A 26,987-nucleotide genomic window follows, 5' to 3' on the forward strand; every position below is an offset into this window, starting at 1 on the left:
TTTGTGGAAGGAAAATCACTTACAGGTGCACCAGGAAGACCCTGAGGCCCAGGTTCGCCATCTAAGCCCCGAGCACCCTGCAAAAAAACAAGACAATGGAAAAAACTGAGATCAGTCATGTATGTTAAAAGAAGCATCCATCTTTCTAAAGACATTTAATAGCCAGATGGAAAGGAGGTTTTATGCCTGTAATACATACAGTGATCCCTGAGGAGTAATTACTCAGGCACCTCAAGTTAAAAAAATGCTTGTTTACATCTACTCAGCATACCAACTGTACTTAAACACAATCTTTGATGCCATCCTGTATTTTTTTTTTTTTTTTGAGACAGTTTTGCTCTTGTTGCCCAGGCTGGAGTGCAGTGGCGCGATCTCAGCTCACTGTAACCTCCACCTCCCGGGTTCAAGTAATTCTCCTGTTTCAGCCTCCTGAGTAGCTGGGACTACAGGCGCATGCCATCACGCCCCAGCTTATTTTTGTATTTTTAGTAGAGACAGGATTTCACCATGTTGGCCAGGATGGTCTCGATCTCTTGACCTCATGATCCGCCCACCTTGGCCCCCCACAGTGCTCTGATTACAGGCGTGAGCCACTGCACCCGGGCAACTCTGTATGTTTTAAGTTAACACTGAACTCATTCTCAGTTGTTGACATGAGCTAAAAACACAGGTGCTTATTAATAGATTGGTAAATCTATTAGAAGAAGTTTGGTAGCTACTCTCAGGGTTCTTAACATTTCTACAGAAATTCATTAACCGCCAGGTGGGTGGATCACATGAGACCAGGAGTTCGAGACAGCCTGACCAACATAGCAAAACCCAGTGTCTACAAAAATACAAAAATTAGCCGGGTCTGTTGGCACATGCCTGTAGTCCCAGCTACTGAGGAGGCTAAGGCAAGAGAATCACTCCTCCCAGAGGAGGAGATTGCATTGAGTGGAGAGAGCATCACGGCACTCCAGCCGGGGAGACAGAGTGGGACCCTGTCTCAAAAGCACACACAAAAAATTTATTAACAGTGAAGGCCATGGAGCCACTCGAAGAACAACTGCTATATTCTGGTGCTGCCACACTGTGAAAGGGATTTCTGGGATTCTGGATCTCCCACCAAGATCTGGAATAAGAAGTCCAGCCACGTGATTCATGGAAGGAATTACTGGAAGGACCTTAGCATACCCTCTCCCATCCTAGACAGATATTAGGTTCAATTCGCATAAAGTAACCAACCTATTTTCTCAAGAACAGATCCACTCTACCAAGTGATGACATAAGAACGACTCAGAGCTTTATAAATCGAATTATCTTGAAATAATCTCCGACGTGGCTAACATATTGTACACTATCACCTCTTTATTTTCATCATGAGAATCAAAATGTGATCTTAAGATCTTAAAAAGTGTTTTTAGTGCTCTCTATGTATGCTCTCTGACAAAATATAACCCCTGTCTTTCTTTTTCTTATCTACTAAGTGAAAAAAAAGGCATAATGAGGCAGCCTTCTAATGAACCAGGTTGAGATGTGAAGATGATAAACTAAATGAAAAACAATCAAGAGTACTGGATAGATGTCAGGCCAAGAAATCAAGTGTCAAATTTGAATCAAGTGTCAAATCAAGGAAACCAGGTGGACAGCATGTGTAGTAAGAATTAAAAATTAGAAAATCCATGATAGAAGCTTCAGACATAGGTAGAATCAAAGAAAGAACTCAACTGAAGCAGAGGCACCAGAGAGCCCTGAAATTCTTTGATCCCTGAAAAGTAGGACAGAGCAAAAGGCATTCTACATTCACCAGAGAAGAAGACATTTTGAAGACCTGAAAAAGACCTTGAATTTATCATTCACCTTGCATTACAAGAGCAGAACCCGGCCTTGCATTATAGAAATGGCTTTGATGCACTCTCTCTCTCTCTCTCACTGCTGTTCAGCATGAGCTTAGACTCAAATTGCTGTTACTAGGTAACAACTCTATCGGTCTGAGTTCACAAGAAGAGCTTTTTTTTCTTTCTTTCTTTCTTTTTTAAAGCAATTTGACAGAACTCAGAGGAAATGAGAAGTCTGAAAAATACCAAACAGAAAAATATCTCAAACGAAGACCATATCAAGAACAGTAACTGGTTTCAAAGTGAGGGGTCACATATTCTAGGGGATGATTTAAATCCAGAAAAAATGAAGGTATCAGCAGCTCAGAAATAAATGGGATCTATTATCTAATAAAAGAAAAGATACACACTGAATGTTACTTAAGGTAACATAAATATAGAAATATGAATGCATCTAATATGTTTTACAAATACAAAGTTTTCAGAAAAAAAATATTGATCGAAAAAATAGATAAGGAAAGCAGGCAGAATGAAAATACCTAGAAGTGACAAAGAGCCTGGAAAGAAAACATTAAATTGACAAAAAAAAAAATTGATAAATAAGCCTGATCCTTCATTCACCAAGCTGTGCATCTCTTTTTTAAAAAGAAGAATTTAATTTCATTTATCGAGCATGTACAATGTACAATGTATTATTCCTTAACTGTTAATAAAAGGCTCTGTGCTGGTGGTGGAACTGACACCAATTAGCCATAGAGGTTATAAAGAGAAAGAGGTCAGGGTCAGAAGTGATGTTGGGCAAAGATGCTTTTCATATTTTCTGAAGCCTGTAAATTAACTTTCCTAACATTCTTTCCAAGAAGTGGTAACCACTTTCTCAAAATCTGATAGAGAGGCTAACCACACCCCTACACACACGCCAAGGAAAATACTTCTGAATGCATCATGATGATTCTGTGATGATAATCACTGAGCTAAGCATTGCCTGTCCTTCATCCTCCACCAATGGCAACACCTCATCCTTCTAATGCCATCTCCTTCATGGACCCTCTCAGTTTTCCTATCAAGATTAGCCCTGCTTCTGCTGCACTCCATCATACCACTGGCCCTCAGATTCATGTCTCTTTTGCTTGCATTGTAGTTAACTACTTATTTGTCTCGCCCAATAAATAACCGACTTGATAAAGGTTTTATTCCCCCTTGGAATCTCCCCAGCAGCTTGCAGAGTGCCTTGGTATGGAAGTGCTGGGAGAATCTGGTTTCTGAGACAGGTCTAAGGGCAGGCTAGTGTCCTCCAGCCATAAGTGTATAACCCATGCTAAGGGCAGGGCTCATGGATCAGCTTGCAGGTGGGTCAATGGAGGCCCCAGTGTCTTTGGGGATATCCTGCCTTGGCTTACCTCTCCTTTTCCATCCTCCCTGTCTTTGTCTTGCCTGACCAGAAGCACTCCAGGCACTGTGCCAGTGGTATCAATGCTAACTGCTGATCATGACAATGAGGTAAAATGTAAAAACCTTGTTTACTCTGATTTACTCAATATAATTTAAAATAGATTAATACATGGCAAATATCATGCATACTGTTCATTCCTATTATCTGTGCTTACAACATAATTGCGAAAACCTCATCACACATCTACAAAGCATCATAAAATGTCATGTTGTTAGACTGGGTGCGGTGGCTCATGCCTGTAATCCCAGCACTTTGGAAGGCCAAGCTGGGTGGATTACCTGAGGTCAGGAGTTCAGGACGAACCTCACCAAATGGTGAAACCCCATCCCTACTAAAAAATACAAAAATTAGCTGGGTGTGGTGGCAGGCACCTGTAATCCCAGCTACTCTACTCGGGAGGCTGAGACAGGAGAGTTGCTTGAACCCGGGAGGTGGAGGTTGCAGTGAGCCGAGATTGTGCCATTGCACTCCAGCCTGGGCAACAAGAGTGAAACTCCTTCTCAAAAAACAAAAAAAAGAAAAAAAGAAAAAAAATTGTTGAATAAAAAGCTTTGTTTAAATAGCCATAATTTTAAATATTTAACACATTTTGATATTATATTATTGTCATCACCATCTTACTTTTTCCCCTTTGTCTCCAACTATGCCGGTGATGCCTCGCAAACCCTGGGCTCCCTGGAAATGTAAAAAAGAGAAGTGAATTATTTTAGTTGAAGTAAAGCTTTTTAAAATCTCATCACAAAAGCTGATCTAGAAAATGGAGATTATCATAACCAAAGGTAATACTAAGAAATAGTGACAATATATAGACAAACATTTCTAGTTTAGAAAGTCCAAGGAGAAGTCTTCAGATGGTAAACCTTTTTATAAAATTCTGAAGTCTTACACAAAACTGGAGTTGACAAAAAAAGTAAATACCAGCATAAGAGAAATTGTGATAATATGTTTGACTTACCTTTTAACTCATATATAGAACTGATACTATTATTCCCACTTCCTTCATGGCATGTAGCTTGGTGACATGTAACCTGATTTTAAACCTTGAAATAATTTTTTCCCACCAGTGGACACCATCAAAAGTAGTAGTTTCCCAGGCTAGCCCACGAAAGCCTATAACCTAGAAAGGAGGTGGAGCTTCCATCAACCCCTTGTAGTCACTATTCATGATACCATTCTTATGATGAAAGGCATTCTGAATTCCAACTTGGGGCAATAGGAACCCATCTTAGGCATAAGAGTGGATAATCCTAAAAACGAGGGGCTGAGTGTGATTTCTAGATCTCTTTCAATACTGAAATGTTACCATTCTGGACTCTCTGGCCCCATAGTAGGAGGGATCCAAAAATCGATCCTGGAAGGAGTGAGCCTGGGAATACCGTTGGAAGCAGAAGAAGGTGGATGTTCCACTAGGAAAGTGGGGGTAGCTACTTCTGGACAACCTGCTAACTGTCCCCATTGGCTTAAGATAAAGGAGCTCTAAGTCAGCCATTTCTCTCTTCTTCTCACTTGGAGAAAAGGGGGCAAGTCCATGACCAACTCTCATTCAGACCAGTCACAAATTCTATGTAGATCTGTCAGGAATGACCTTCAATTCAAATATGCAAGATGATCCAGTTTAGGGTATCCATTTAGAGTATCGAGTGAGATGTGGCCATATCAGATGAAAGCTGCTCTTTCTTGTATAGCTCATTTCCTAGCTCTAAAGTTATTTCTATAAAAAGAATATTTGGGTCAATAGCAATGACACAAGAATACCACATATTGTCTCTTGAGGTGTCTACTTTGAAGAACAGAGCTTTCTCTAAATATTCCAAGAAGCATATTTTTTAAAGTTGTGCATTACTTTATATTTGTGCATGTACATTTTAAAAGTACATGCTTTTGAAAATTTGGCATACCTATTCCCAAAGAGCAGAAGGTCATCAAGCACTAACAGATACCTCCCAATGGACCACTTGAGCCACGCAGCACCCAACATAGATCCTTAATCCCTGAAAACACTGTTTTAGGATGTTGTTTGCAAAATCCTGTTTTGAGAATCTTTGGGAATGGCTTTTATAAAAAAAAATTTAAATCCCTACCAACTTTTCATCAGATTAAAAAAAAGCATATGTCACTTACACCATGTATCCCTATGGCCCACCTGTGAAACACAGTCCAGCTCTTAGTGTCTCACATGGCAAACACTCAGGGGAGGGCAAACTTCTGAAACAAACACGCTGGACACCACAGATTCCCTGAAAGTTCTCATGTGGCTTAAAAGCAGAGACCATTTCTTCCAGATCCTCTGACTTACTTCCTTTAACTTAATTTCCCTTACACTTTAAATGCCCTTAAACACTAATCTGTGCAGCTCCCTGAACCCTTTTTAAACAGCCAGTCCTGTGGAGAAGAGCAGAGCAGGCAAAGGGTGTTCCTGTGTTTGTCTTCAACTCTTCAGTTTCTAAGAATAGTACCTGAGCTAGTCTTTTACATAGTCTATGCCCTGGCTAGCTGCAATGTTAAATTAATAGTCTTCAATTATTATTTCCAAAATTGTCATTACTCATTTTAACAAGAAAAAGGTATAACAATTCCATTTTAATGTAATACAAAAGTAATGCAAATTCTGATTTAACAACATCTGAAACTGAAGTTTGATGATGCCCCAAATCACCTTACTGTGAATATTATTGCGGAAATCTGCTAAAGCATAAGGGACCAACTTTTTATTAAAAGACATGATATGAGCAATTAAGAATGTTTTAATTAATTATAATGATTACATACTGGAATAAGCTACATTAATCCAATAAATGATATACCTACTGCATATTTAGAAAACACAAAATTTTCTCATTATATCTTGTGATAATACGATAGAACATAAAAGATATGTATCATCCTCTTGTGCTTAGTATTTGCTTTTCAATTGCTTGGACCTGAAATCTGGTAAATGAATGTATGTAATTATAGGTAGAATTTTTCTGTTAAAAAAGTGCTACAATATATAATGAAGACCCTCTCCTATTTTGAAAAAGTACTTATCCCCCAATGCTGGCGTAGTAGAAAAATAGAGGACACCAAGTTCATGTAGTGCTATTCATCCAACTGCTAAATAGAAAATATTCCAACAGTCATGGAAAAAAAAGAATATTTACATATCCTAGTTAAATATTTTTTAAAAAATACTTTACTGGAGGTCCTTGAGCTCCAACTTCTCCCAGTTCTCCCTGGTCACCTTCTTCACCCTTAAAAAAAAATAAAAATAAAAAAAAAAAAAGCAAAGAAAAGCACATCAAAGGTTATTCTAGCAAATGAACATAGAAATAGGCTTGGTCTAACTCAGTATGTTTTAAGTTCACTTGGTGACTCCTGAATTATTCTACTTTCTTAAATTATTTTATATGGGCAGTCCAAATTAATTGTAGAACATTCAGAAAATATGGAGAAGTATACATATAAAAAGTCACCTGAATACAACCATTTAACTATAAATACCAGTAACATTTAGATGTTATCCTTTCAAAGTTTTTCTAAAGTGGGGAAGGAGGAAGAGAGACAAAGATACCAAGAAAAAGACAGAGAGATAGAGAGAGAAAAGTTACTCATTTATGTTCCAAGTGTGTGTCAAATGGGGGGGATGTATTATTAGAAAAATGTAATTATACTATGAAAACTTTTTCATAAACTACAATATTTTTTCATTGTGATTTTTATTTTAGCTTTTCTTATTATAATTTTTGCACTATATACAATATTTTAATGCAAATCAGCCATTTCTTTTGTGGGTTATACCTTTAATGTCACTCATAGAAAAGCCTTTTCCACTCCAAAAATACACATTTATTTATATTTTTGCTCTAGTAATGTTGTAACTTCTTACGTAGAAATCTCTAATTATCAGTAATTTGTTTTGATGTAAAACAAAACATAGAAATCTTTTCTTTTTTCTCTTACTTACTGGCCACTCTTCCAATAATAGATTCTCTCCACACAGGTTTCAAAATTCATCCTTAACATATGCTGTATTGTTATTGGCTCTAGACTTTGATTCTGCTCTGCCGATCTACTATATGACGTTGCCAATACCACAACATGTTAATTACTGAAATTCTATAATACATTCTAATCTTAGGTAAGGAGAATTCCCTTATCTGTATTTTTCATTTATAGTTACTCTTATTTTTTAGATTTCCTAAATGTTTACTCTTCCAAATCAACTTTAGAATCATTGGGCAGATCTTTACAGAGTCTACTTGCTTTGTACTAGGACTGCATTAAATTAATAGAGTAATATGGCAAGAGTTAAAATCTTGACAATATTGAAATCATTTATCTTGATTTTTTAAACAAATTATGAGAGTCATACATATTGGTTTTAGCCTCATAATTATATTCAGATTATATTTCACTAGAATCTATGACTGACAGTGGGAAGAGGCAGTCCCAATGGGAAAGCCAGAGAATTAGCTAGTTCTTGGCATGGATAATCATCACATGTGCCTAATTAAATGCTACTTCTATTTCCCTACAAAAATATAAAACTAGATACAAAACAGCAGTGATTGATATGTCCACTGCAATTTTTTCATAACTAGGTACAGGATATTTTCCATAGATTCTCCATAAACTTTGGAGTCATATATTTGAATTATTTCACCTACAAGTGAAAACCACACAACTAATCCATAATCTGGAAGTTAAATGACAAATTTAGGAGTAGCAATTTATTATCATTTCACTATGATTTTTGCATGAGTATTGACCTGCTGTATAATGTTACTAATACCACATTTTAATTATTGAAATTTTACTATTCATTCCTATATTCATAAACAGTTTTTAAGATCTTCATTAACTAATTTGTAGGGTAAAATTCAAGACAAGTTTGTGAATTTGAATCCAAACTTCAGGCCTCCAAGCTCTTACCATTCTGTTTTCAGTTTCAGTTCAGTCTATCTGCTCACCCTTTCAAGGTTCATTCTGCAATGAGCTATGGCCATCCTATTGATTTTCAAAGACATCACTTACACTTTCAAGTGACACTAAAATGTAAAATAAAGAAATTTTCAACAACTTTCTAAGTAAATTTTGGCCAATTACTTGACATGCCAAAAAAAAATTGTAGGTTTTCCACTGAACACCAAACCAAATTTGAGAATCTAGATAATTAACCTGTTTAAACATTAAAAAGACCAGTTTCATGTGAAAAGTGGAAAGGTATCTGGATTAACAGCTCCATCTCCAAATCCGGTGGGATGGGGGAGTGAAAGTTCTCCAAAGGAAAGCATCACCAAAAGAAGGAGAAAAGGATACAAACATCAAAAATAACAGAAGTCTACTACATCAGCTTTACTGCATAGAATACCTCATGAATATCTTTTGATGTAATTTAATATTTGTACACACTTGTTTTTTGTAGTTAACCAATACTCTATTATTATATTATATGGCTATGACATATTTAATTTAGTCCCCTGTGCCTGGACTTTCCTTTTTTTTTTTTTTTTTTTTTTTTTTTGGTTTCTGTGCCCCCAGTGCTCAGAATAACCATAGTACATAGCAGGTACTTTATATTTGTTAAAACTTTTAATGACAATTTTTAAGATTCAGTGGAAGAATGATCACACAGAGAAATTTCCAAAGCATTCGGGTTTTTTTCCTATTTTCTCCAATTTGATATTGGGAACCCAGCTGTTATATTTCAGATAAATAAAATGCCTTAACTATCACAGCCTATGTAATAAAAGACTTTAAAAATAAATGTTCAGACTGTAATAGGGTATAGAAAATTGGTCTATTTATCCTGATTATTTGAGGCTATTTAACAGACTGATTTTTAGCTAAGAAGTTCAAGCATATTAATGCCTGAAGACATTGATAAATTGCCCCTTCAGTTCTTGACTTCCAAAGAAAAGACTAGTCTTCTGTCACTACCCAATAAAGGGGTAGAAGGACATCGTCAACAAAGTCAAGAGGACCTGCATTAATAAGAACTACTTGACTTTGTAAAATATTATCAAATTTACCGAGACAAAACGTACTATGCAGGAAGTCAAATTCTTAGCTATTTAAAGATGACTTACACTAGTGGTTGAAAAAAAGGGCAAATAGGTGACCTTGCTTTAAATCCCAGCCTTGGTTTTTCTGCAGGGCATGCCAGCTGCAATGCAAATTGTGCTGTGGATTCTATTTCTATCCAGATAATAACATAAGTTATTACTAACCTCCCACTTACTCAAAATCTAGGTTATATTGAAATGAGGTCAGAAATAAATAGATAAACTGTTTCAGAACTTGAGATGAGAAGCTATAAGCCAATGACCAACTTCTCCGTTTGCTAGTCTCAGCAACACTTGCCATAAAATTTTACAAATGTCATAAAATTTTGTCTGGTGAAGTGGAACAACTATCTGAATAATGTTGGACTATCATAGCATCAAGGAAAAAAGCTGAGTGTGATTGATCTGAAAAGAAAAGAAAAGGTAGTGACACAGGAAAAAATGAAAATGTCTGGTGCCTTATTTATAAGTGTTTTTTGTAAATAAACAACTTTAGAATATGATGTTTAGTCAAATATTGATGCATCTGCTTAGAACTTATCAACCATTATTTGAAAAAGAAGGGCAAAATATCATGGTTCATTATTTCCTATAATTTCTAATTTGTTATAATGAAAGTGACCAGTAACTCCTAATCACAATTTATCCACTAAATACCCATTCTCCTTACCTTGTGTCCTTGTCTTCCTGGTTCACCAATTTCTCCTTTAGCCCCTTTATGACCCTAACAGATGCAAAATAAATAATTGTCTTGAGTTTGGTACAGAAAGTGATCAGAAGGCTCATAAAGTGATCCTGCTTCCCTAAATCAGTGCCAATGTATTACTAAGAAATGGTTATGTCACAAAGAAAATCAGTGCCTTGAATGACCTTAACAGCACCATGACTGCCGTATATAATTAATATCAGTTTTACTTAATAGAAAAACACTGCTCTAGAATAACAGACACTTCATTACCTAGTTCATTGATACCTGCCTGTTATTTCCTAGTCCCTGTTTCTCCAACTTCCTCACACAGGTTAGGAGCATTAAGTCTTCTCTAGTTCCGGGAACTTAACCTTTCAGAAGTGACAGCCTTGACCAAGCTCAGCTGGCTATCCCCTGCCCTCTGAAGGCTGCTCTGAAAACTTTTCGGCCTCCTCCATTCCCATCCCCTTCCTGGTGGTGGAGGAAGGGCTGGTATAAGTGGACTTTCTCTGATGCACAACCTTCTGCCTCTTTCTGTGTACTTTTTGTTTGTTTGTTTGTTTGTTTGTTTGATATGGAGCTTCGCTCTTGTTGCCCAGGCTGGAGTGCAATGGCATAACCTCTGCTCACTGCAACCTCTCCTCCTGGGTTCAAGCAATTCTCCTGCCTCAGCCCCCGCCCCCAGTAGTTGGATTACAGGTGTGTGCCCCTATGCCTGGCTAATTTTGTATTTTTAGTAGACAGGGTTTCTCCATGTTGGTCAGGCTGGCCTTGAACTCCCAACCTCAGGTGATCCACCCGCCTCAGCCTCCTAAAGTGCTGGGATTACAGGCGTGAGCCACCGTGCCCAGCCTACTGTGTACAATGTTTAAGTGCAAAGGAAAAGCAATAAAGGGCAGTGGGTGAAAGCTGCATTGCATGAAAAGAAGATCCCTGTCTTTTCTTGTCAGGCCACCTGTCCTAAGCATGTGTGTGCTTTGGGTAGTAACAGGAGACAAAACTGTGAGACAAGCATTCCAAAATGAAAACTGTCAGAACTTTCACCCCTCAAAGAAGTCTTTTTTGCAAAATAGGACACCTGTCCAGGCCTGAATCTTCTACAGTTGAGGGAACCCACCAAAACTACCCTTAGAAAAACCCTAATGGAAAATCAGTGCCTTGGGGCCTTTCAGTTCACAGCAGAGCTCCATTGGTCTGGAATGTCTCAAAATCACTTTAGACTCAGAGACTAGAGAGAGAGAAAGCCATTTATCCCCAGAATGTGGTATGTATTTGTTTGTATGGAAAATTTTCAAGTAATTATGATGGCAGACAGAGAAAAATACTTTTGGAAAGTCTCTTTTCCTGACTATTTTGGGCAGTTTTGCAAATTTTTTTTAACTAAAAGTTTTCAAATACATTATGTACACAATCCCCTCCAACTGCCCCACCACTCACTATCTCCCTTAATAGGAAGCACTTTTTTTGTTTTTTTTGTTTTTTTTGTTTTTTTTTTTGAGACAAGGTCTCGTTCCACCACCCAGGCTGGAATGCAGTGGCACAATCGCAGCTCATTGCAACCTTGATTTCTCGAGCTCAAGTGATCCTCCCACCTCAGCCTCCTGAGTAGCCAGGACCACAAGTGCACGCCACCATGCCTAGCTAATTTTTTATTTTCTGTAGAGACAGGAGTCTCCCGCTGTTGTCCCGGCTGGTCTCAAATTCCCGGGTTTAAGCAATCCTCCCACCTTGGCCTCCCAAAGTTCTAGGATTACAGGCATGAGCCACTACACTCAGCCAGGAAGCAAACATCTGAATCTTAATTTGGTGTTCTAAAGTCTCTCAGTCCAATGCATTTTATTGGTATTTCTCCCTGAACTAGAATGCCATCCTATGATTAAACATCCATGTCTTGGTAGGAATACATGTCAAGGGCAGCTGGAATTGCTAGGATTGAATAAGCACTACTTGCCTGATCCATCCAAGTGAGGTCTCTGCACCAGGAAGGTTAATGCTTAAAGTAAAGGCTCCATTTTATCTGTGGATAATACTCTTAAAATACTGGAAGTTTTTCTCTTACCCTCATGCCTGGTAGGCCTGGATATCCTGAGCGACCTGGTGGACAGGCATTGGGACACTGCCAGGGAGAGAGAGAACAAAGAGAAAGAAAGACAGATAGAGTGCATAAACTAGGACTCCCACTTTGTGACAAAGTCTTTTTCTAAGGGATTCCAGTTACAGAACTCCATTGCAATAATATTCATTAAATAATTCTAAACACCCCTTTCCTTCTTATTATTATTATTTCACATTTAAAGCCAGAAATATTTCTAACAGAAAAGTGTAAAGAATATAATACCCTCCCCCATGAATCTATCATCCAGATTTAATAAATGTTAATATTTTGCAATATTTATTTCAAATCTAATTTATTAAAGAAAATATGTTTACAGATAACCTATTGTACCATGACAGGATTCATTTCCCCTTCCCATTCTACTAGACTAGCCACATCCTGAGGTTCACGTCTCCCATCAAAGAGGCCAACATTGCATGTAGTGCACGTTACCACCATCATTGGACTGTTAATCTATGAGCAAAACAAATCCTAGAAGAAGTTATTTGAATTCTATCTCTTTAAAACCTGGATGCTCTAGTGAAAAGCATGTCTTAGTCATAAAGTAAAAAGATTATAGAAGAACAAAGATACATCTATAATGAAAAATTATTAGTCTGAATAGATGCAAGCCAGTAGTCCACTAGTGTTACAGACTGCTCTGCCATCTGAGTGAAAGGAAAACACGGACACATAGTATATTCCAGGGAGATCTTTTAAAGAAAATTCATCTGCAGACTATATGGCCTTTGAATTAAAACTACATTTTGTTCAAAGGAAAGCATCTTACCAATGGATCTCCATCATGAAAGCCAATTGTTCCCTAAAGTAAATAAAATATTAAGGTTCAGAATACAATTAAATAATGAATACAAACATACTAATAATACAAAGCTCATCAGGCAAGAATATAAAATATATTTGTTTAATAAAATACAAGAAACAAATAGGAGCAGATAATTTGCTAGTATTCTAAAATCCTGACTCATGGGCATGTTCTCTTTGGAGAGTCATGAATTGCAGTAGATTATTTTGGGAAGGCATTGAAGGGAAATGAAATAAGAGGCAAAATAGAAAATGTGGGGAACTCTGAATTACAAATAAAAATATGAATTATCTTCTATTTAAACTCCTATTCTTCAAATTTTTCTTACTAGGAAAACCTTTTTAAAAACTAGTTAATTTGAAAATGCTTCCTTTATGTATCTAAGTTTTGAGCATTTGAGACGTCACAACTGTCAAAAGACTTCAAAAGTAATGAGTAAGATATGCCCTGTAAAAACCACCTTTTAAATTATTGTGATTCCTCTACTTCTTGCCCTAAAAAGAACCATGCCCTGAGTGCAGGAAAAATTTGATAGCCATTTTGGAAATTTGGGGCAATGACTCAATTAATAGGAACTTCCATTTTGGGTTCTTAGATTTTTTTCCAACCCTGACTCTCAGACACAAAGAGAAATTTAAGTTGCAAATAACTTACACTGGGTCCTGGGGGGCCAGGGGGGCCAGGTCGTCCTCTTCTCCCAGGGTCACCCTAAGTTATTTGAAAATTGTGACACAGTGGTTATACATGTGTCAAAACACAGTACATAAAAACAGTGAGGCATGAGAGAATGGTATTACTGGAAACCCCCACCGAGCTCAGCCATGCGTAGACCTGCCACCAAAATCGATGGGTGGCCCATAATCCAATTAGTACTACAAAATGAGAATAATAAAGGCATTCCAGTCTCACCGAGGTAATAAGACAAGTCAGAGAGAGGCTAGGGGAAAAAGAAAAGCCAATTCTTCTCTATAGGACGAACATTTTATCTACTCTGAAAACAAATTGGAAACACTACTTATTTTTCTAGTTGACTTACAGAGGACCCAGAGCAACCTATACGGCTAGTGCCATCCTGCTAACCAGTGCAAAAGAAGGCTTGCACTCAGTCTGAAGCTGCGAAATGGAAGTTAATCGCTGCAGTGCCTGACTCTTGCTAGTGCTGTTCACCCACAATCTATCACTTGGTCCGTCACTGCACCTCTTGCAATGGGTCAAAAAATCAAAGAAAGCTACATCAAAGTAAAGCATTCAGATGAAAATGGGTTCCAATTACTCTTAACATCCAATGTTTACTCTTGGCACATTTTCCTTCTTGATGTTCTGCCATAAAAAGTCGGAAGTACCTCACAATTATTTTAACTTTACAATCATTTCATATTCATTCATTTCTTCACTAAATAAATTTGCAAACAGTGAGCACATGTAGAGGAACAAACAAGGTATATGATACATGGCCTCTTCCCACAGTGAGTTTACAATTACCCACCTTCACATAACATCACTATGTCAACGTTTTTGAAATGTTTACTTAATATCAATATGAAGCATTTTATATGAGACATTTTTTATGAAGTCCAGCTCTTTAATGTTAAAAGTTAAATTTTGTTGGCTGAATTACAACTTAATGATCCTAACATAAATATACATGGTAATAATTTTAGGCTATTCACTTTTATTTCATGCAGAGAGCCTAATACAAAAGCCTCTAGACTCCAGTCCTGGCTGAGAGTCTGTAAAATGAGGACGACACTCTCTTACTTGACAATCTGGAAGTTGGGAAGAAGAGTTTAGCTGAAAAATTTAGGAAAAAATTAAAATCACTCTGCAAAAAATATTATTATTCCTGGTCCACACCAATATTATAAACTGGAATGAAATTCATCTGCCATGTTTTGGTTCGCAAGTGGAAATGTACAGTTAGGGTAATTTGCTTTCCCAGGTAACATCTTCTATTAAATCAGCAAAGGTCTATCAAAGTGCACTGTGGTACTCACAACAGGTCCCACACGGCCAAGCTCTCCAGGGAGTCCTGCTGTCCCAGGAGGACCCTGAAGGCAACAAATCAAAGCAAATGGTCATTTATGAATATTTTTACAATCTATCATACATGATATCAAATATGATAAATAATAGAATTACATTTCTATATTAGCTTTGGTTTCCAGTGACACAATCACTCATTTGACCAAACTTCAATTATTTAAGACAAAGCAGAAATTTCCTAAATTAATAAACGCTATGTTTAGCAGAATAAGGGTGTTATCCTTAGTAACCACCCAAGATCTTGTAGGTGGAACACTATAAACACCACTGAGTAGACTGTTAGTAGGAGAATAAGGTGGGGATTTGAGAAATAGGACATTTTTATAGACTGCGTAAAAATAAATGATGAAGTGATACTTACAGGGGGTCCAGGAATACCACGGCCCTAAAAGAGTACAATAAAAATGTTTACAGCATGGTGTTTATACTTAGTATAAATATGAATGTAGACATAACTCAGCTAAAATAAACCATAAACTCTATTACTAAAAATGATGCTCATTCTAAAGAAAGTACTGAGTAAAGAAAAGCAAACACGGCTCTGCTTCTAAAGGAAGCAGAAGCTTATTTCAGCTCCTCAAACATTCCTTTGATGTCTACGCTAACTGGGATTTTTCCAAATTTTTTTTTTTTAAGGAAATCAAAGTAAAGAAGCCTTCCATGCCTGCCCTCAGGAGAACTTACCGTAACTCACAAAGAGGTGCATCACAACGGGAGAGTTTACAGATTTTATTCATTCGTAGCGTTTTATAGGAAACCTACATTAAAAGCATTCTAGTTCTACAATCTACAACAAATTATGTTTAGAAGTTCCCCAAACAAACTTTCAGCACAGAGAGGCAGGGACAAAAAAGGGTCAGAAACACACCTCCCTTTCGAAAGGTTAGGCTATATTTTCAGACACTAAATCCAGTAGATATTGAAAATAAAATGGTGTCACTCCTGAAGTAACCTACAATGGGATGCTAATTTAATATGTTATATTTGATTTTTAAGCTAGTCATTCTATTTTATTATTCACATTTATATCTCTTTAGCATCACCAAACTTTATACAACCAAGGATTGAACCACATCTTATTCATCTTCCTAGCCCCAACTCCTAGCACAGGGCCTAGCATATAACAAAATCTAATAATATGCTTGTTGAAATTAAAACTGAGTATCAGCCACCTAGATCTCTATTCTCTCTCTTTAATTTCCAAGTTCAATTTTTTCCCCTTGGGATTTCTCATTATTCTTTTCTCTCCTACTTTGGCTAGAATAGCTTTTATTCACAGCTGTCTGTGATATGATATTCATGTTAGCTTTTCATTCCAGACTTGCTTTTCTAAAATATGCGTATACCAAGCATCCCATGGAATCAATGCACTGATAATGATATTATTATTTCTAATTAGTTGGGCAGGCAAAACAAGCAAGAACTTCACATGGCCAGTATGTTTTAATAATTGGTGGGATTTTAAAAGGCATTGCTGGAAAAATGACTCCAGTTTGAACACTTTAATACATAGGCCAATTCAGGAAATAAGTGTTATGCTTGAAAACACCAAAGTCATCAATCAGTTATTTCATTATCAGAAACCTAGATGTTCAACAAATTTCACTCAACAAAAAAGGCATCTCTGTAAGATGTTGAGATTAAGAGCTGAGTTGAAAAATATGGGCGAAAGGCCAACAAGCTGTTCACTTCTGAAAATAGGCTTATAACAGAAAAGATGACATGCTGAAATATGGTAAAGAAAATAGCACAAATAGGAAAAGAAAAAATACAGATTAATGACAAGAGTAAAAGTGGAACAAAGAGCACAGTAGATAGGAAAAGCAGCCTAAGAACCTAGTCCTCTTATATATACAAATAACAAAAACCTGCCACACTGTGCAAATACAGAAAAAGACTAGTCAAAGAATCAGGCAAGTGATAATATCTGTTTAGTTGATATTTCCTTAGAGATAAAACCAGCTGTGAAGAATGTGGTGTGATACCATGGTCTAAACATTGAATACTTAGATTTGCTCTTGTTATGCAAGAAGTGTTTTCTATCATTGCAGGTAAAGAGGGAATTGTCTACTGGAAAATACCACCTACAAATAGAATAGATATTTTCTACTGTACATTCAAACTTCTCTAAAATTTTTCCACTCACAGTAGGAATGCTTACCATACCAGATGTCATCAACTTATTTGTCATGTATATTATGCAGAAAACTACATCTAAAGATTTCACAATGGCAGAATTTTACCTAAAGATAAGACATTTTCAATTCTGTAGCTTTACATTTACTTACTGGAAATCCACGAGATCCAGGCACACCAGGTTCTCCCTAAAAATAAAAATAGTTTCATTGTACTGACCTTTCATAACATGAATATGTAATCATGAAAACTGCATAAATATTGAAAGCATTAAAACACCCCATTATGGTGTTTTTATTTTTTTTTAATTTCCAACTTTTATTTTATGTTCAGGGGTACATGTACAGGATATGCAGGTTTGTTACATAGGTAAACAGGTACCATGGTGGTTTGCTGCACAGATCAACCCCATCGCCCAGGTATTAAGCCTAGCATCCATTGGCTAGTCTTCCTGATGCTCTCCCTCCACCTACCCTCTATTTTCTGACAGGTCCCTGTGTGTGTTGTTCCCCTCCATGTGTCCACGTGTTCTTTTTATTCAGTTCCCCCTTATAAGTGAGAACATGCAGTATTTGGTTTTCAGTTCTGCATTAGTTTGCTGAAAATAATGGCCCAGCTCCATCCATGTCCCTGCAAAGGACATGATCTTATTCCTTTTTATGGCTGCATAGTATTCCACATCATAGTGTTTTTAAACGCAATTTTAGTTAAACAAGTGCATTTTAGATGCTTCATAACTTAATGTTAGTTGGCTTGCAAACACTACAATTAAAATATACTTCCGCATTTTCGTACTAGCAATTAATACCAGATGGCTAACTTACTTTTTGTCCCTTTGGCCCAACGGAGCCAGGGGATCCATCAGGTCCTGTTAATCCCTAACAGAGCAAGACAATGATGTTAGAATTATCATAACATCCTTAGGCAAACCACTAAGTAGAAAACTTTCATTTTATTTATTAATCATCTACAGGATGGTTACATATGTATGATGCAAATATTTGTAACAAAATAACCTTACTATAGTCTTACTCAAAAGTAAAGATTAACACAAGGTCTACGTGTTGTGGTTATTTCTTATTGATAAGTTGTATCATATTCCTAACTTCTTGCTAATTGCATTGTTTATCACAGGGTTCAATAATTTAGTGTTTTCTGTCTCTGCTTTGAAAAAAAATGCAACATAGCAATTACAATGCTGTAACAGCTAGGACTGGTAGGTCTTGGTTCTGTCATTTACTCAGGTTTATCTACCTCCTTTACTTCATTTATGAAACAAAAATACTATGTATCTCTCTACAGGACAAAAATCTGTGTCTACATTATGACAATGTCTTGGAAGTCAATAAAATATTTCCTCAATAGGAATTAAACAGAAACAATTTCATTATTGCCTTATAGCCACTAACAGGCCCCTAGCCATCTTCTAGCAATGACAATTGCTTATCAAAGAATATTAATTCTTAAAGTAGAAACATTTGAAAGCATACATGTTTCTACATTATTTTTCTTAGTAAAAATAGCTATAATTAAGTATATATGTTCATGTATGCCACTCGGTATGTAAAATTTAAGCCTATTATTATAAATCACATTTATAATTATCATATTTAATACTAAAGCAGTTATTAAATACATACTCTAAATATTCTCATTTTCCCTACTAGTACTTACTTTATCATCATCCTCAACATAAAACATGTATTAAAGAATGATAATATCACGTGTATACAAGAATTTCCACATTTGGTAAAGATACATTTCTACTTTTAATTTTTTTCTTTGCTCTTTGACACTTTTGGATGCTGTCATTTACAATGTAATTTTGAAATTATACCTTCCTAAAGATAAACATGATATATATGTGTGTACATATACATACATGCCTATATAAGTATCTTATAAACCCTTTCTATTATCAAGATTTTGAAGAAGACCCAAACAATATTAATTGAGAGAGGGATCTCTTGAAAAATATGAAAGTTGTACTTAAAAATGAATGACCAAAATTCATATTTAGTCTGTCATGGTCCGAATAAACATCCATAAAATTTCTTCACATAATTCATATAGAAAACTAGTTCACTGGCTACCATTTTTACATTTCTCTACATTAATTAATTTTCCTAACAATGTCACAGAGTGAATCAAAGCAAGTAGGAAAAAATGAGTTGAAAATGTTAATTACTGGAAATTTACCAAAGAAGAAAAATATTAAACACACACAAAAGAACTTCTGACAGACTGCCTTTGATTTTCAATAGCCCTAGTCTAATTACAACACTGTAATTTGGGAACAAACCTCAACATTATTAATTGCTAAGCACCTATGGTAATGAAATGTTTGCTTTGGCATTTCACAAACAAACCATACATCCTGGAGCACTCTCTGGACGCACATATGGCATGTAAATTTTATAAACCTCTGGGCATATTTAACGAATTGAACCTCTGACTCTCAGTTACTGCATTAAACCCTCCAAAGACCAATTCTGGTCAACTTTCATACACACAATCAACTAACACTCTTCAACCTGTGACTGGAATAACTGACAAGATTGGAGGACAGTTACTATAAAGCAGAACCAAGTAAATAGTTGGATAACCTGGAAGTTGTCTTCAGGTTATTTCATATTAAAAACATCCTCCGTAAGACATGCTAAACTATGTCAATCACTGGAAAGTTCTCTGAACTCAGTTGAAAATGGATTCTGGTGTCAGATGTTACAGTGACACATGTTATGAAATAACTATGCAGAAAACCATAAGCTCCATGAGGATAAGAATCACATGTCCATTACAGTCCTAACATTTAGCCCTGGCGTCTAACCACTCACGACATGATTACTGCATACAATAAGTTTAAGGAGGCCTTCCAAGTGGAAGGATATTACACTTGTTCCTCCACATTGTCTTTGTATTCAGCTCAAATCCTGATCCTACCACTTGGCAGCTGTGGAATCATGGGCAAGGTCCCTAACTGCACAGTGTTCTAGACGCTGTTCCTCATGGAGAAAAGGTCCTACAAACAGACAAACCAAAATCTAGGTATTAACCACAGCACTGTATTTCTTGTCCTCATCACATTTCTTCAATGACTGAATATTTGCACGTACACTGATCTTTCAGAATAATTTCTTAATAACTCACAATTCTAATTATAAAGTATTTGCCACAGATAATAGTTGCATACATTCAGAGAATACAAAAGACCTGTAACCTCTGCCTGTAAAAATTATCACGGTTTAGCTATAATTCTTATACTTTATTCTAATTCCTCGTCTGCTTATCTCAAATAGATGGTATAAGAAAGAATAAAATACTGTTTTTAAAGGTCTCTCTGAGCATGTCACAACAAATAGTACATATAAAAATATCTCTATTAGGCTGGGCATGGTGGCTCATGCCTGTAATCCCTGCACTTCGGGAGGCCAAGGCAGGCGGATCATGAGGTCAGGAGATCAAGACCATCTGGCTAACACAGGGAAACCCTGCCTCTACTAAAAATACAAAAAAAAAAAAACCAAATTAGCCAGGCGTGGTGGCTGGCACCTGCAGTCCCAGCTACTTGGGAGGCTGAGGCAGGAGAATGGTGTGAACCCAGTAGGCGGAAGTTGCAGTGAGCCGAGATCGCCACTCCACTTCAGCCTAGGCGACAGAGCAAGACTCCATCTCAATAAATAAATAAATAAATAAATAAATAAATAAATAAAATCTCCATTAATACAATTGCTGACAACAGCACAGTTGTCCTAAGGTTAGAACCAAGTTCTGTCTTATCTAATTTTATCTGTTCATAAGCAAAAAAAAAAAAAAAAAAAAAAAAAAAAAAAAAAAAAAAAAAAAATCAACTTAACCTGAAAAAAGGGCAGATTTGAATTGAAATACACAGACCATACACATAACACATATATAATTTTCAAACTCCAGTTTGCAATAAGACCTCCTAATTCTTATTTCAAAGAAATCTTTAAAGAAGAAAACATTACCAGTAGCGGAAAAAAGTGCCTTCATATGAATGTTCATACAGACAAACTTCCATATATGATAATATTGAAGCTGACTGTGTTCTGAACTTCATGTTACTGTTTGGCAGAGAATACCAGTCCTCAATGGAGATTTCCTTCCAGCATTCTGACAGCTCAGCTGGTAGGACTCAAGGCATACTTCTACAAGCATGACTGCTATGACTCATTTACATTTTCTGCCAAAAATCCATTCAACATAGGATAATGAACACTGAACAGGGTTCCTTTCTGATCCTTTCAACCATCATCCAATTAACCATTTTTTAACATTATCAAAAAGTAAGCCTTGTAATGACCCAAAGAGCAGAAGACGAAATGATTCAAGGTTTAAAGTCCTACCAGTACACTCAGGTTCATTTACCAAGAAAGGACTGTTGAAGGTCTCCTACTTACTTAGCTCCCCTATGGCCAAGGAAAAACAAATAGCAAATTCTGATCAAGTTACTGAGTTTCATTATTCTCAAAGATGTCCATTCTCAATTTAGAATAAAATATTTTTTTAATGTCAAATGAGTCAAAGAGTGGAATAAGAAAACTTTTCACTTCCAGATGTCTCGTGTGGCTTCAATTCAAAAGTCAGGGAATATAAAACATACCAATATTTATAAATAATTATAAAATATCAATTACAAATGGCTGTTATTACCCATATCACTCTTCTTGATCGGTGACTTAGGTACTAAAAATTCACTATCACTATTTCTCTCTATTCTTGCTATTCTCTCTCGTCTATTAAGAACGTCACTTGTATTTGCATGAGGCAGAATTGCCTGAGGAATCTAAAATCAAGAAATCTGCACTATTTTGCTATCTTAGCTACTAAATAACTCTAGTTCTCTCAGGAAGCCACTTGTCTTCATAATTATTCAGTTTCCTTATCTATGGAAAGTAATATTAGACCAATCTACTTTCCAGGTTATTGTGGGTTAAGAGAAATATTTGTGGCAGTGCTTGAGGAAAAAGTTCTATGTAAATGCAAATAGTATACTTAATTTTTTTCTGAGATCTAGAAAATGCCTAAAATACTGGCACATACATGGATTTCCTTTTTCCTCCCTTTTCCTCTCTTTCTCTTTTGCTTTCCTCTCCTGTCTCAGCAGACTAAATGGGCTCATCATTTTTCTCCCTGAGGTCAAAGTTCAATAATTTAAGACAGCTTATTCTTTTATGTCTTTCAATATTTGAAATCTGGTTTATGCTGCACTGTGGGTCTGCAAATACAAAGAAAAAGTTACTTGAAATTGTTTTCTATGTTGTACTTCTAAAAATTTCACAGCCTTTTCATTTGTTTATGCAAAATTTCTGTTAGAGTGGGGAAATTACTTTATAAGCAAAACCAAGGATTGTCTTTATGACACCATGGCATAAGGTAAAGAGAAGAATTTGTTGAGCAAGCTACAAAACCACTACTGAATTGGGGGACAGATAAGTCTAACTTTCTGTCTGACATTATATTGCAGCTTAATAGCAAGACAAGCGTTCAGATGACCCATTTACACTTCAATTACCAAAATAAATTTTTGAAATACAAAACAAATATTTTATTTACCAAAATAGTTTTTTTAATTTAGTCAGAAATTTTCTTTTCATCCAAGACTAAAGGCTGATTGAAATTTCAAAGGAATATAGAAATAAATTCAAGCTACATTAGGCTACCAGCTTGTTCAGTAGCCTTGCATGTATCAGACTCTTTTTATTATGGTATGACAATTTCAAGTAATTATCAATGTTCTAAAGAGTCTGACTGCCAACAAGTTATATTATTTCAGTTCATATTACATTATACAAACACTCTTTTGAGATTTAGTTTTTACTATCCAAATATTAGTCCTTGGGTGCCTCCTGTACTGCTAATTTGCATACACAGAAAGTTCAAACTAGGGGCTTTGAAATGTAAACCAAGATCCATTTCCTAAAATACTATGTGGTGAAACCCCATCTCTACTAAAAATACAAAAATTTGCTGGGCATGGTGGAGGGCACCTGTAATCCCAGCTACTCAGGAGGCTGGAGGCTGAGGCAGGAGAATCGCTTGAACCCCGGAGGCAGTGGTTGCAGTGAGTCGAGATCACGCCATTGCACTCCAGCTTGGGCGACAAGAGCAAAACTTCATCTCAAAAAAAAAAAAAAAAAAAAAAAACCACTAAATAGTATAGACACAGTATAAAGAGACACCTTCATTATGGGAATCCTGACAAAGAAAGCAGACCTTAATAACAGTAAAAACTCAGTTATTTATTTTTCTTTCAAAATGAAGATCTGTCTTAAACTGTAGTCAAAAATTCTTGGAAATCATAATTACAGGTTTTCGGGTGCTTTCTTTCATTTGGAAAAGTCTGTAGTTTTTGGAAAACACATAAAGTGGTAACTTGGAGAATAACTTGAGTGATGCACCATGGTGCTCTCTAAGAACAGAGGCCATTTCTTACTTCACTTTGTATTCCAGGGACAAAGTCAAGGACTGGTCTGTAGTGGGTCCTCATTACACATTGTTAGAATGCATGGAAAGAGGCTGAGAATCCTGAAGTCATTTGACTGTGAAGAAGTATTATTTAGTGTTACGTTTACCGTATAACTCAGCATTTGATGGAGATGTGGGTAAACTGGAGAAAGCTTGCTAGTTCCATGCAATCCTAGCCAGCTCATTTCTGCCAGTAATGCCAGCCAGGAAAACTCCATGGAAAGAGGAAAAGCTAGTTTTGAATTTCTAAATTCAAAACTAGTTTTTTTTTTTTAGTTTCTTATCTGATGATATGTGTTTTCTTGCCCGCCCCATCCCCCCGCACATCCCCACTCACTTCAAGTGCATCTTTCTTTTTCACATTCCTTGGGATTGAGGGGTGCTCTGGCCCTTTGCCTACCTGCAGGCTCTTTTCCTAAATTAATGCAGGGAGTGCCAATGAAAGAGCAAGGGCGAAGGCTAGCTTCCAGGAGCCTGCCAGTGGACTCACAGCAGGTAAGCCGAGGCCAGTACAATCTATTGCCATCCCTACCCGCTCTGCCCGCAGTGGGGCTGAGAGTTCACAACGTGCACTGTGAGGTCACAGTTAGAGACGGGAAGCCGGTATCCGCTGCTGTTTTCTAAGACGAGGAAATGCCAGCGCCTCCTAGAGAGAGGTATCCTCACCTTCACAAGTGCTTTTGCAAAAGCTGTCAGCTCCTCGATCAGTCAGGCGCTGGCAGGAGGCCAAGTTTAGAGCCACAGTGCATTCTCTCTCTCTTTCTCTCGCGCGCGCTCTCTCTCTCTGTCTCTCTCTCTCTCACACACACACACACACACATACACACACATACACACTTATGCATACCCACCACACATCCCAGGCTGGGCGCCCTCCCAGCACTCGCCTACTCACATCAGCGCCAGGTGTGCCAGGCTTGCCTGGAGCTCCTGGCTTTCCCGGTTCACCTGCAGGACCCTGAGCAGGGGGAGAGGGGTGCGGGGGCAGGAGAGAAAAAAGGTGCAAAGTTGAGACCCTTCAGACACAGGAGGCTGCAAAACATGTCTAAAGGAAGGAAGTGGAGCGCCATTTGCTCCAATCAACTTACCGGGGGGCCCGGGGGACCCTTAGGACCTCGGTCACCCTGGAGGGGTAAGAGAAAAAGAGAGAGCTGTCTATGAGCGGGATAGGCTGGGGACCCCACTGGGACAATCCCAGGAGAGCTCACTACACGGATGGGGATGGTGTAAGGGTCAAACCTGGAGGTTCATGACCAACAGCGACACCTCTCCCCCCAAAAATCCCCGGGCTCCTAGGATTCAACCCCCAGCTCTCGCCCATGTCCGATCCTGCCTTTAAGGGGGACGGCAGGAAGGGGAGACCCTGGTCCTCTCTAAAAACCCACAGGAGCCCTGGGAAAAGAATAGGAAAGGGCAGGACCGGGGAACAGAGGTGGCCTGGAGATAGAAACTTACATCGATGCCGTCTATGCCCGGAACTCCAGGGGGGCCCGGAGGCCCTGGCGGACCCTGCTCGCCCGGGGGACCTCTCTGGCAAAAATAGCAGACATAGGTTAGTGCAGCACATCGGGCAACAGGGAGCAACTGAGCGCGATGCCCTGAAGCCCCCGCCTCCGTCGGGTAAAAGATACCTTCCAGAGGAGGCCGGGTTTTTGAAACCCAACACAAAAATGTCTCAGACCTCCAAGTAAGCGCAGCTTTGGTCTCCGCCACACTCTAATGAGCTAAACTGTGGAGCTAGAGCAGGATTGACACCCTCAAGGTTGGGGGAGGCTTCACTGGATCTCACCTCCGCAGAATGCATGAAACCCAGGAGGAGTTGTGGAAAAGGGAGGGTCTAACGCCTTTTTATCCTCAAAAGGATTCAAAAATGAAAATGGGGCTCATTCGATACCTCGATGTATCAGTCATTGCAGGTCAGTGTTTTGGCCAGAATGGAGCAGCCAAGAACAGAGACTCCACACCAGGATCCTTGTCCAGTAGAATGGGGAGGTGGGGGGTATGCTTGAGGAAAAGATTTGGGAGGATGAGGGCAGGGCAGCCTTGAGACCAGTGCCTGGTCTCATTTCAGTTTTACCTGCAGTGACACCCCCTCAGTTCCTTGAATTAGGTCTCTGCATCTCGCTTCAAAATTACACGAAATTTCAGACTGCCCCTAGGACGAGACCCCTTTTATCGCTTGCAAACAGGTACGTTTCGATGGTGCTAGAAGGTATACTGGCGTCTGAAATAGCATAAACGTGTTGCTTAGGGAATGTGGGGCTTTTTTTTTTTAACCCTTCTGAATTAAAAAAAGAAAAAGAAGAAAGACTCTTTCATCAAGGAAAACTTTGTTTTTCTAAACTCCACCGACCAAACAGGTTACAATGGAGTCTTTGTAAGTGAAACCTCAAACCTCAGCTGGGCTTATGCGCCCGCGCCGGGTCCTCCGCCGCGCAGGAGGCGGGAGGCGCTGCAGGCTTTTGGAAACTGCTGAAATGCTGATGGGAGCCAGGGCCACCCGGTTCCATGCTGGAGCCGCCTGCACCGCTAGCAGGACTCGGGGTTTAGCGCAGCTACCGTGGGCTGCAGGAGCGGGAGAGGGAGCCTGCCTGGATTCCCGCCTTTTCCAGCAAGGCCTGCTCTTGACAGTGACCAGGAGGTGGGGCGGGGTGGGGGGGTGAGGTGGGGGAAGTAAGAAGCAGTAACAGGCTAAGAATTAAACCTCGGTCTCGAGTCACCTATTACCTTCAGCGCCAGAACTTGCAGAGGGGAGGATCCAGGTGGGGGAGGAGCCCCCTTCCTAGACCAGGGGTCATCTAGGGCTCTGGACTTCGATAGGACTCCAGCAGGTGCTCAAGGCTGGAGGAAGCGCGGGTCTAAGAGCCCTGGGGATGCTCCGCGCCTTCCTCATAGCTCCCCCGACCGCTGCGCCCCCACCTGTCCTCGTGTGCGCTTGAAAAATGCAAACACTTCCTGTCCCCAGCTTACCTCGTCGGTGGTCTGGCTGGGCTGGAGAAGAAAAGATGGGGAGAAAGTGAGAAAAGCACCCCTCAAACTCGCTCGCAACTTACTTGAGCCGCGCACAAGCAGAGCCCTGACAGCAGCAGCCCCAGGGCCCCGCGGTCCCGCGCAGTCCTGGCCATGCCCGCCGCCCTCCGCTAATCCCTTGGCCCGGCTCTGCAGCCTGCTTCCCCTCTAGGCTTCCAGACCCGCCACTAGCATAGGTGGCACTTCGTCCCTGCAGAAAAAGCACCCCCGGGAGTAGCAGTTGCCAAGGTGTCCAGGCCCGGGAGGCGCACGTTCCCCCGTTTATGAATGGCCCCGAAGAGGGTCCTGGGATTGGAGGAGAGCTAGGGGGCAGGGGAGGACGGATAGAATGACAACAGTCGCCCTTAACCCCTTCCCTGCCGC

At 38.6% G+C, this 26,987-nt stretch overlaps 1 protein-coding gene across 8 annotated transcripts in view; it reads right to left on the reverse strand.

Annotated features, from left to right (window-relative positions):
- Positions 1-26,987, reverse strand: part of COL9A1 (collagen type IX alpha 1 chain) — a 192,225-nt gene that overhangs the window by 41,132 nt on the left and 124,106 nt on the right. For 7 of the 8 annotated variants that reach the window (XM_073006130.1, XM_008013581.3, XM_073006125.1 and 4 more), the window contains 15 exons: positions 26,565-26,585; positions 25,050-25,124; positions 24,683-24,718; positions 24,490-24,552; positions 17,930-17,983; positions 17,258-17,293; positions 15,331-15,354; positions 14,921-14,974; positions 13,581-13,634; positions 12,891-12,923; positions 12,065-12,121; positions 9,988-10,041; positions 6,450-6,503; positions 3,895-3,948; positions 24-77 (listed from right to left, as the gene is read on the reverse strand). In XM_073006130.1, the coding sequence (XP_072862231.1) occupies positions 24-77; positions 3,895-3,948; positions 6,450-6,503; positions 9,988-10,041; positions 12,065-12,121; positions 12,891-12,923; positions 13,581-13,634; positions 14,921-14,974; positions 15,331-15,354; positions 17,258-17,293; positions 17,930-17,983; positions 24,490-24,552; positions 24,683-24,718; positions 25,050-25,124; positions 26,565-26,585 (723 nt within the window). Of the gene's footprint in view, positions 1-23; positions 78-3,894; positions 3,949-6,449; positions 6,504-9,987; positions 10,042-12,064; positions 12,122-12,890; positions 12,924-13,580; positions 13,635-14,920; positions 14,975-15,330; positions 15,355-17,257; positions 17,294-17,929; positions 17,984-24,489; positions 24,553-24,682; positions 24,719-25,049; positions 25,125-26,564; positions 26,586-26,647; positions 26,892-26,987 lie in introns of those variants that run through there. The other variant, XM_008013587.3, reaches the window with a different exon arrangement.

The sequence above is a fragment of the Chlorocebus sabaeus genome, chromosome 17 (genome assembly GCF_047675955.1).
Source record: "Chlorocebus sabaeus isolate Y175 chromosome 17, mChlSab1.0.hap1, whole genome shotgun sequence".
Lineage (NCBI taxonomy): Eukaryota > Metazoa > Chordata > Mammalia > Primates > Cercopithecidae > Chlorocebus > Chlorocebus sabaeus.